This window comes from Amblyomma maculatum, chromosome 1 (assembly GCF_055883805.1).
Source record: "Amblyomma maculatum isolate TAMU_Amacu chromosome 1, ASM5588380v1, whole genome shotgun sequence".
Taxonomy (NCBI): domain Eukaryota; kingdom Metazoa; phylum Arthropoda; class Arachnida; order Ixodida; family Ixodidae; genus Amblyomma; species Amblyomma maculatum.
In genome coordinates, this window is record NC_139344.1 from 196,034,579 (window position 1) to 196,046,641 (window position 12,063).

Genomic DNA, 12,063 nt, shown 5'->3' on the forward strand with positions numbered 1-12,063 from the left:
TTATTCAGGCTTCGATCTATGCCAAGGATCCTGCGGAAGCGGAATCACTGGCAATAGCCATCACCATAAAAACACAAGACAACCAAAAGAAGTCATCACACGTAGTGACGGACTCCCAACCAGCCTGCAGGGACTACCCGGCGGGAAAACCTCACAAAAGAGCGTGTGCAATATTACGTTCCATCTCCCAGACGCACACAATTACATGGACACCTGGACACGAAGGCCTAGAAGGAAATGAGGTAGCGAATGATCTAGCCCGAGCTCTCACAAACCGGGCGGATCCCCATCCCTACCTCACCCCTCTCCTAGGACCCTACGGCGACAGGCTGGAACACCTACGGTTAGAAAGAAGAATTTTCTCACCACCACACAAACAACTTCCTTCCTCGGACGCTATAGACTGGAGAAAAATACAAACAAACACATTCCCTAATCTTCACATTTTAAATAAGATAAGCCCAACAAAATACACGAGTTACTGTCCTTGGTGCGGTGCAAGCCCCACACTCTATCGCATCTCTTGGGACAAACCTGACCCAACGTTAATAGTGCCATGCCCGACACACGAGCAGTGGGAGGCGGCCCTGACCAGCGACAACCTGGACCAGCAAGCCTGGATTATCCAGCTAGTCCACAAGTCAGCTGCTGCCAGCGGAGCCCTGGACTAGGGGCACCGACCACCCAGCTCCTGCGAATTTTTACTGATTATATGCTCATTAAAAGTTTTCTCTCTCTCTCTCTCTAGCTGTCCCGATAGCAGACTGCATAAAGAAAATAAACGTGGGACGTGTGTCCATAGAAAAGAAAGTGCGTAGTGCAGGCTGGAGCTAGGGATTGGACTTCTTTTAGTTTTTTTTTTTTCGTAAGAATTCACTCTCTTTGTTGTGTTTATTACAGAACGCATGTTTCGTTTTGTTTTCAGGAAATATTACTCAACGCACAAAAATCATGTCCTTCTTCTCATTATTATTTTTTTGCTTTGATTTTATACTACGTTCCTGAGTAGTCAAAAGTGACGGCAATTTTTTGAACGAGCTGCCCATATAGCCGTAACATAAACACACGGATGATAGTACTGAGAGATATCCTAGCAGAAAGAAGTCACAGTTTTAGCTAAAAACGAAAATATTGAATAATCAGATGACTAGACAAAAAGTATAAAAGTAAACTGTTTTAAAGAACTTGTTGTCATGCCCTAGTTGCCTGCGCTGAAGGCGAGGGCCATGCATCATGTGCTTCGCGGGTAGGTGGCAGCAATAAAACTGCCGCTTATCCGTCGCGGAAGCTATAACATTACTCTTTAGCGTTCTCTAAGCATGATGTTTCTTTGACAGTTGCTTGCTTCACTTTCAGAAGTTGGTAGTGTCCTTACATGCAGTGGAAAAACATGCTTAAGCAACAGTCCTCAACTGGCGATAGGCCTGAGCGGACGGCGCTGTGCGGTAGCCGATGGCGCTTGACTACCAGGGGGAGCCTCCTGATCTGCAACGGCGCATCCAAGTTTATGGATCCCAGTGCCCGTAAACTCAAAACTACAGTACTTAGTTCCAAAGGCTATTGTCTCACCGCGCTCTTAACTCACGCATTTTCTTAAATTTTTCCTAGACACCTACTCTAACTGGTACTATAACTGCCATCTAATTGTGACGTGCATGCTATAAATTCTGACATTCAATCGTCAAAACCGATTTTAGGAATAAATTAAGCACCCTTTATTCCTGTATTTAGGTCAAACTGCTAAGTCCAACCCCTGTTTAACACATTCCAGGAAGCGCACCCACTCATCTCACCAATTATCACATAACTAATTCGCAATTCTGAGGTACACGCTCACTTCTTCGTTGCAGATGCAATTGCACGCATTGAAAAAGAACTGAGGAAGCTCAGTTTGCTGCTGACACCCACGTTTGCCGCGCGGGCATCTCCTGAGGTCGACGCTGAACGTTTTTGTCTTGCTCGCACACCATGTGCACAGCCACATTGACTTGAGAAAGTAGGGATGCAGGCCAGCAAGACGTTACAGCTACATCGTCCACGCGCAATGGCACGAATGGGGCAAGGGGGCAGGCAAGAGAATATCAGCTGTGCACACGCAGCTGACATCCTGTAATCTGGTACATGTCCGCGCCAGCAGGCTTCCGCTATGATATAACTCTAGAAGGGAACCGCATCATGAGACTGTTCTATTTCTTCGGGTCAATAACGGCTATGTCATTGACGTCATATTGAAGGGTAGGTTCTGCAAGGCTAAACGGTGTCATTCCTGCCGCAGCAGCACAGGAAAAAGACTAAGTGAAGCGTTTTTTTTTTTCTTTTTTTCTTTTTTTTTTCTTTCTTTTTTTTTTTTTTTTTTTTTACGCATGGCTCGAAAGCGTCGCATATGGGTACACGACTTAGGTGACTTCTTCAGACTGGCATTGCCAATGAACCCACCTCTCGAGGCAGAGCCCCGTCGCGGTACAGACGAGAAACGCTGCCCTCGCGCGTGTCAGCAAGCAGTGTGTAGCCGCGAAAGGCGCTGCTCCTGGAAGCCCGCTCGAGCTCCTGCTTCATCCTGGGGTAGGCCTGGCGCATGAACGTAGCTAAGGATGGCCAGTCGTACGCCCTTGGCTCCACGGCTGCCACAACTTCTGGCGACGCTTGGGCCTGCACGAACCTCGATTTTACTGACTGCGACAGCATGGTGGCGCATGTTCGGTATTGTCCACACCTTTCACAGAAATTTCGTGGTTGAAGAAAAAATTGTTGATAGTTTAGCTTGATCGAAACTAGTGTGTGAGCGAAAGCTTCATTACTAATGGTTACCCGTTGTAAAGCTCTTTATTTACAAAAGAAGCCGGTTAAATGGAGCAAGGAGATTCGGAACACGCCAAGAAGAAAAGTAATACGGGAAGCAAGAATCCGAATTCGACGCAGGGACCGCATCATCGTTCACTCCTAGACTTCATTGCATCAGCCAAACTTTTTTCATTTATTTGGCCATACCCTTCATCCTTCATTATGCCCCGAGGCAATAAACATAGGAAAAAAAAAAGGTTCGGAATATGGCAAGAAGAAGAAAAGAAGAAGACGGGCCGCATGAGTAGTGTTGTGGCCTGCGCCCGGCACGGTGACCTTGGCTTTACATGGCGTAGTGAAGCTTTCGCTTCAAAATTCGTCTTGGTCGGGGATCGAACAAGGGACCACTGCTTCAGGGGGGCAGCTACTCTGTATCAAAATAAGCTAGCCGGGATATATCTAGTATATGGCAGGACGACAGCGAATTAACAACCCGAAATGGGAACGGTGCTAATCCAATGATTCGTGGAATTTGCACAGCTGCCTTTCATAGGCTTCGTTTGAATGGATGATGACGAGCAATTACCCTCTACTCCACTTTGATGGATTTCCTTAAAATTTGTACCAGCACCGTTCCAAATTAGCGTTGTTGATCAATTCGCTCTCACCCTACCCTGTGAGCCGTTGCGGTTAACGCAGTTCGTAGATCGACTGCCCCGCTGAGGCGGTGGTCTCGTGTTCGAACCACGACTACATACACTTTCTCGTCAACTATTAAAATTCTAGGTAAACTGTTTAGCATTCTTTTTTCGTATGGCTATTTTTGCGTAGATGTTAGTGCCCAGCTAGCCCCTTATTAGCAGCAGTGTTTTACGATTTCTCCATTTTGCGTCTGTCACAGGTGTGCCATGATGACGAAGCTATATAGCTGCAATGATCTGAATGCGTATTCAGACTGCAGTGCACTTATCTTTACTTTGACGTGTATTTTTTCTTTTTATGCATCTTGGCCATTTGTTGTTGTTCTTGGAATATTTCGTGCATTTTGACGCGTATCATGTGTTGTGGGTAAACACTTTGCACATAGAATATTTTTCTTTCTTCTTTTAGTGTACATGTAAGCAACGACTGAACCAATCTTGTATTTATTTTACGGCGATGTTCTTTTCGATTCAACACGATGGAGTTAAAGGCCACGTTAAGCGGATAACCTGGCGTCGCCTGCGGCGTGTCGTAAAAATCCGGATTGGTCGGGGGGGGGGGGGGGGGGGGGGGGGGTCGTGACGTCACATAGAATCGAAATGATCAAAATATCAGAACAACTGTGATTATAAGGTTAGAGTTGTTTATAAGGTGACGATTATATTGATTATATTGTGATTATTGAGTATGGTGACTAATAATTATATAGTGATCAAAAAGTTGACGATTAAAACGTCACTGCGACATGTGAGAATGTAAAGTGCTGAAAAAAATTGCGCTGAAAATAAAGTAAGAGTAATTAGATGGGAATCGAGACGCATTCATTCTACTTGATTAGAGGGAGGCCTTGTGTGTAGTGTGGTAAAAAATAATGAATATAAAACTAAAACGCAGCGTTAGCGTCTCCACAGCGGTACTTTTACGTTTTGGTTTCAGAAATGACTGTTTCCGCCAGCGATTCCTGAAACACTCATTTTAAATACAAATGTCATGTTTTATTTATAGCACTCTATTTTACGCACTACTAAGAAACGTTCCTTTTGCGGGGCGACAAATTATGTTGCAGTTAGCCTTTAAGTGACCCCCGAATTTTTTGGTGGCACTTTTCTTTTTCTATTCATTCTTGTGCAGTGCTGAAAAATAGCAGGAAGAAAGCTGTTCAGGAGGCACTCTTCTCCGTGGCTTCCATAACCATGCTACCTGCAGCCCACGTTGTCATCCGCATTGACGCATTTCAAGCAGTACGTTCGCTCCGACGTGTCAGCCGCTGCCCTAAATTATGCCAAAACATCCACCAGCTTGCGGCGCGCATCCCGCAGTCAGTACGCATTGAGTGGGTCCCACGGGACCTGCTGCCTTTCCACAGTCAAGCTGATTTAGCGACCCGCCTCTTGAACCAAGACGCATCAATGCCACGGCTCCTTGAAGTGGACGACGCTACCCTCCTTTTATCAAGAAAGGAACACCTCCGGCGCCGCACACGTGCACCGTGTGCGATATCCCTTCCCCGCGGTCTCACCCGCGCAGAGGAGGTTGCGCTTAGGAGGATCCGGGTCGGTGTTGCCCTCATACCAGCTGTCACTAGAACGTGGTGTCACTTCCGACACTTGTATCCCCGCCCAGGGTGCCCGATCTGTAAAAACGAAAATGTTGAAGCCGACATTCACCACTTGTGGCACTGCCCAGCAGTGAAGCCAACACGAATCCGGCACCTGACGATAGCTGGCCTTTCAGCAACCAATCCTGCCTCATATATCGCTTGGACGCAGGGACCTCATCATCGCTCACTCCTGGATTTCATAAAATCAGCCAACTTTTTCTGCCATTCATTTAATCATTTATTCATCTTTCATCTCTTACCCTACCGATGCCCTGAGGCAACAAAATATCGAATAAAAAAAAAAGCCGTTGATACACACCTAAATAAACAAATACGAGGAGGAACAGAATATAAATAAAATTGCGGTGTGATTAATCCACACAACGCATAATGTGAAAGGCAAGGGTCGTCGGCTTTTACTGAAAATGATGATAGCCAGGATGAGTGCATGCGACTGCCTATAAACACTGAACTTAGCAGGAGGAGAGTACCTCTGCATCGCAGCATTGGCGTCCCTGGACACCCGCCTCCTTCGTATCCCGTGGCTCTGTTTGGACACTGGTGTGGCAGGTATCCCTGAAAGGCCAAACATTATTGTTTGTTGCCGCTTGACAGACGATCCGTGTACATTGTAGAAAGGCTCAAAATCAAGCGATTACTAAGCAATGTAGATAGTAAACCGTAGGATAATAAAATAATAAAAGCAAAACTAAAAGTATCAGCCTTTCGAACCGCAGTATTGTTGTATACCACCGTGTGTCCCAAATCCACTTCCTCATCGCCCCCATCTTGGTCCCTCTTTTTTTGTTGCGCCAATTATTTCGCTTCGCAAAAAACGTGACGGATTTGGGCCTGCCTGAAATATATTTATTTGCAATGTCCAACACTCCTTTTATCTCCTTCAAAGTTTCATATAGGGACTTTCGTGCAAAAATTGCGTACTCTTAAGTCATCGCTCCTGTAGCTGTGCTGACTGACATTCTCCCATATTAAGCGAAAAAATAGCTAAGATATCCAATTCAAAATTCCTATCAGGCCCGAGAAAACTGCTCACATTTGTGCTCTCGGGCATTATACAAAACTTTGTAGCTTTGAAAAACTACAAAACTACATTGACGCCAAATAATGATGTAGTATACTAAGCTAAACATCACGTGCAGGCACAGACGCACGAACACTGCTCAGCTCCAAAAGGGCCCCGGAGCACATTTCGACACAAGCCTCCGTGACTGGCAAAGCGCCGATACTACAGGCCTGTGATCTCACTTTGCTTCCTGCGCTAACAACAAAGCGAGGAAAGGGAAGAAGAGGACATTACGATGTCACCAACTCTACTTGACGCCATAAGCCTGGGACGAATTAAGATGGCTTTAAATGTTAAAGAACTATAAGACAATAACCGCTAAAATTTGTGCATTTCATTTATTCTTTTTTAATGCGTGGGTTCAGTTTCAAAGAAAACCAATTTCTAAGAGGACGTCAAAGGACGTCAGAGAAACGTGTTCTATTGTTTCAGATTTCTGTCATATTGAAGCGATCACTGCCTCAGGTGAAAAAAAAAAAATCAAAGAAACATACTTAGTGCTGCCGGGTTTTCAGTCATAGCCCGTATAAATGCATATATATACTCAAGAGAACAGCGTAAAGTGTGGCCTCGCTACTAGATATTTTTCAACGGCGCTCAAAACTGCTTCTATTAGACAAAGCCTCGATCGCCATCCTCTCAGGCAAGAACTGTAATATATTTGGTGAGAAGTAAAAAACCTATCACTTCACTAAGACAAGCACCTGTTTCTCGCTATGCTTTTGAAAGGACGAGGATGCAGATGCGACCGGTTGCTGGTTTGGAAATTTGGTGTAAACCGCCTCGTTCTCTTAAAAAATATACGAAATGCGAAGACAGCCAGTTAAGCCCGACGGAACCGTAGCTGCAAGAGCTTTCACTTTGCGGTCGCGCAACCATTCACAGCTCCGTTAACTTTGGTTTCGCAAGCTCGCGAGCACCAACGAAACGTCCGCCGCATCGAGGTCCTTAGTGGCAAAACAAGAGTCTGGTTGCGACCGCTGCGCCGCCGAACTGCGACATGCTCACTATGTTCATAGTTTCGGGGTGCTGTTCTAGAGGCATGCTCTTATATCTATGTAAGAGTGATCCAGGAGACAGAAAAGTAGGCATTGTTAGGCTTCTACACAGGAAGGTATAGAATTTCAACGGGCGGCACGCAGAGTTATGACGTTTTACTCAGTCTTTGCTAGGGTTTATTGATGAACCTGCCTCAGCGCAGTTGACTTCCACAAAGTTAAACACTGGTGCCCGCTAATGTTCTTACACTAAGTGCATGCACTACATATTTCAAAGCAGCTCCGTTCACTTGACAGAGCCCCACTCACCGTCTTCTGAGGCATGACAGGTGGTTGCTTTTACGCTATTCGGTCATGAAAGAAACTTTGTTTATACAGAATGTGCACCACACTTTATTTTTCTGTATTCATGTTTCAAAACCATCGAGTCAGAGTGCTGAACAGAAGAGTGATCAAAGCACAAGGCAACATGTAACAATAGACCATGAATACAAACCAGGCGATTACATCAGTGCTGAAGTATAGGGTAGTAAAGAAATTAGCAAACGACGATAACTTTATGGGTTGCAGACTGCAAATAGCTAATTTGTACAAATTAAAGTTCCAAATTACGGCAAGAGAACACAAAATGTATTCCAATCTTTATATATGTGCAGTATTAAAGAATTTAGAAACCAATGATAAATGAGAGGGAGCAGAAAATAGCATACTAACAAAAGTTTCATGACAAAAAATTCGTGAAACAGGCCTGGACGTGCAGTTTTGCGACGGGAAGCAAGCGATGGTAATCGCTATCACTTTTAATGTTTAAATAATGTTTACCATGATGACATTTCGTTTAAGGTTTTAACATAACGGTTAAGCTTAAACATTAACCTTCATGTCAGTCGCGTTGGCAGTACTTTTTAAGTTGAGAAAATGTGCATAATTATTCAGAATCTGCAATATTTTTAAATGGTAATGTGATGTTCCAGACCTATAGCGCTTCACGTGGAATCAGCGTGTTCTAGATTAGATTAAAGATGCGTTATGAAAAATAAGCAGTGGTACGGAAAAAGTTACAAGCTGGTTAAGAGAGAAAATGGCGAAAGCCATTTTACAGGACTGTTTTCATTAACTGCATCGTCATTGTCACCGTTAACGTCGTCATAATCACCGTCATCATCTCTGTCGCTACTCTCATCGTTATCATTTCAACTAATTGCATCGTCATTGTTATCGTTATTATCGTCCTTGCGCTAGACAAAGAGAATTCTCATGAGCTCGGCGAGGACTAGTTTCTTTTTGCGCGCTCAGCTGGGGATCACAGAAATAGTGGTTCGTTCGATTCCCGTTTTCTCGTCACAGTTTCTGCTGCCACTTTCTGTTCACGCCAACAATGACGGAAGGAACCTTAAAAGGTGCGGCAAAGGAGTTGAGCCTGAAGTAAACCCAATTGGATGCAATTTTCTTTCTAGATGATGAAATTAATGTTACGTTTAGGTTGAAATTATGGAAGTTTTGAGCGCTGAGAAGGTTGCGTAACAAAACTGTCTCCAAATTGACTCTATTGATGTTAGATTTAACAACACGTGCGAAAGATATACAGCAGACGCGTTCGCGTTAACTCAACTTTGAGGACCATGCGCCACTTCCTGTATCAGAAAACTGGACCACTCGCATACAATCGTCGGAATTTATTTTGTGATAGACAACACGCCAATCTACGAGTGAGTGCAGAGGAGATGTCAATAAGCTATAAATCTTTCACTGACATAAACAGGAAAGACCGCGGCATGCTATGGTCACAACAGAAAGTATATAGTAAGCAGGAGCAAACTGTTGGCGGTTTGCTGCTGCTTATTAGAAAGAAAAAATGCTCAAGCAAGTGACGTCTATCTTTGCTGATTTAATACGAACGGCAGTTGTGACATTTTGTTAAGAGCTGTACTAAAATGTAAGAAAATGAAGTCTACGATGGAACGGCAGTCAATAACGACACAAAGATAGCAGGTGAATACAAATAATGCTGGAATGACAGCGAATTGCGGAATTCAGGCTGCACATAATGAAAAAAAAAAAAAAAACTCTGGCAGGTGCTAACTGGCAGGTCACATGACCGGGCACTAATTTGTGTGCCGGCAGCATCCAGTGCATGGGAATCAGCGGCGTATGGGGCACCTACTATTGAAGTTTCCAAGCCGGTGTACGGTGCCAACGAAGATGCAAGAGGAAACCTATAGCCATGGATAACATTCCATATAGTCATACGCATATACATTGTGCAGCGTAGCATTACTCACCACTTTAATATAGTAACGTACTGTAAATGTGTACCCTATTTAAACTTTAAGGTGGAACAATTTCCGGCAGTATCCGGTAAGTTCATAATGCTGACTCTAGACTTCACAAGCTTCTTAAAGACGGGCGGTTGAGCGCGACTCGGTGAGCAGCCCACTCGCAGGAGAAAGGCGACGACAGAGGGCACCGGCATGCCTCTCACCTCTCGACTTGGACATAGCACCACGGCCGACATCCCAGCTCAGACAACTTCAATAAGGAAGAACCCGACTAGCTATGCATCCAATAGATGAGCACTCGGCCCTATGGGAAGTGAACGAAGCAACACAGTGCCTACACATTTACTTGCAGGTCGCAGCTGCCAGCAAGCCGCAGGTGGGGTGAGAGCGACCAAGCCAGTCGGGCAATGTCTGAAGCGCAGAGCAAACATTTCACTCTGCTAATGATTAGAGGTGCTACCGCTTTCGTTTGATCATTGTTCGCGCGGCATGTATTAGAGAGGAACGGCTGAAAGAGACGTAGAGTGAAGTGGCACTGAAGCGCTATTCTGGAGAGGCCCGAAATACATCGCTCAGGCGGCTCTAATCCTCGAGGAATTTAGAAGGCTGATAGTGAGTGCCGCAGACGTCTCAATTACGCATGTACTTATTGAGATGCAGCTACGTCATCAGATAGACGCGCATTTTGTTTCGCATCGACGCCATTCACTAAGCGCCACTTTTCTCTCCGTCGACACTTGTCGGAGAGTACAGCATAATTCATGTGCGCACGACGCGTTTAGTCCTGAAATAGGTGCCCTTCCTATGCCCTAGAGTATAATCTCTTACACATTTATGCAAGAACCACACTTTTTTCCTTTTTCTTTTCAATGTTCTTACAGGGTGGGGCCCTTAAGAGAAGGCGGCATTTTTTCATCCAATTTGTCGTAGGTGTTCACTACACCAGAACCCAGATTACATGCGTGCCACACTTGTGGGTCGACCCGTGTTTTAGGATACATTTATTTATTTACCCTCGGCGCCAGAGGCATTACAGATGGGACTGGTTAAAATTTTATTTATTTATTTATTTATTTATTTATTTATTTATTTATTTATTTATTTATTTATTTATTTATTTATTTATTTATTTATTTATTTATTTATTTATTTATTTATTTATTTATTTATTTATTTATTTATTTATTTATTTATTTATTCGTTCGATACTGTTAATCCCATCAGGGATCGTAACAGGGAGGGCATTCAAAGGTACAGAGGCACAAAAATAACAATGGCAATTAATCAAAGTACATAAAAAATATGACACTAAATTATACATAAGAAGGTACGTATAGCAATTAAACCATGAGAAGCATGTGACAAGATTTTGGCGGACAAATAATACCACACGCGAAAACACGAACGGAAGGAATAACTTCGTAATTACATAAGAACTCAATAATTACTGAGATGTAAGTAGTTGATTTTCCACATGTGTGCTGAAGGAATTTAATGATGAATTACTAACGATAGATGTGTTCAAGGTGTTTCATTCGTGTATAGCACGAGAAAAGTATGAATATTTGAAAGTGTCAGTACGGAAGGAAAACTCGTTTAGAGTGTGTATGTGATTATTACGTGTTTGTCGCGTTTGTGATTTTGATATGTATCTTGAAGTGTCGACTTTTAATTGATTGTGTATGAGTTGGTACATGGTTTTAAGGCGCGCTAGTTTTGCTCTGTTTTGAAGGGTTAGTAGTCCTGCGTGTTTGAGTAGTTCTGTTGGTGAGTCTGTCAGCCTGTGCTTATTAAATATACATCTGACCGCCTTCCTCTGCACTTGTTAGTGAAAGGAAACCAAACAACATTGGCATATTCTAGAATTGGCCTGACAAATGCCTTATACGCAAGGAGTTTGTTTCCGATGGTGCTAGTTTGAGGCGTCTGTTAAGTGTTAATGAAAAATAACTGTTTAAATGCGGTTAATGTGACATTGTTAACGAATCCCATCTGAGATCAGAGGTCAGTGTTATGCCTAAATATTTATATTCGGACACCAAAGCAAGAGAAACGTCGTTTAATGTTTACTGAAAAATTGATTGATGTATCTTTCTGGTTACGGATAAAGAAACTCATTTTTTTAACATTAATAGTCATCTGCCATTCTTCACACCACTTGGTCACTGCTGTTAAAGCGTTATTTAAAGCTATATGGTCATTAACACAGTTAATTTCCTGGTAAAGTACACAATCATCGGCAAAACGTTTAATATTGTGAGAAATACTAATAGGTAAGTCGTTCATAAAAATTAAAAATAATACTGGGGCTAGAACACTTCCTTGTGGTACACCGGATGTAACATTGGCTGTTTCGGACTTCGCATTGTCAATTTCGACAAATTGAGTACGGTCAGTCAAATAATCAACAATCCAATCTACTATAGGGCCAGCTCCAAAGATTGCATTAAGTTTCATAATAAGTTTAGAGTGTGATGCGCGGTCGAAAGTTTTAGAAAAGTCTAAGAAAATGAGATCGATTTGTTTCTGCTGATCAATAGCGAATGATATGTCATGTGTAAGTATGATTAGTTGTGTGACTGTGACCCATTGTGTAACTCATTTGTGTGACTCAGTTGT

At 43.3% G+C, this 12,063-nt stretch overlaps 1 protein-coding gene across 1 annotated transcript in view; it reads right to left on the reverse strand.

The window, feature by feature from the left end:
• The window catches only part of LOC146205325 (cytoplasmic dynein 2 intermediate chain 2-like), a 139,011-nt gene that overhangs the window by 17,773 nt on the left and 109,175 nt on the right, over window positions 1–12,063 (reverse strand). Inside the window, exon 3 of the mRNA XM_084589969.1 lies at window positions 2,437–2,649. Within this exon, the coding sequence (XP_084446095.1) occupies window positions 2,437–2,649 (213 nt within the window). The remainder of the gene's footprint in view (window positions 1–2,436; window positions 2,650–12,063) is intronic.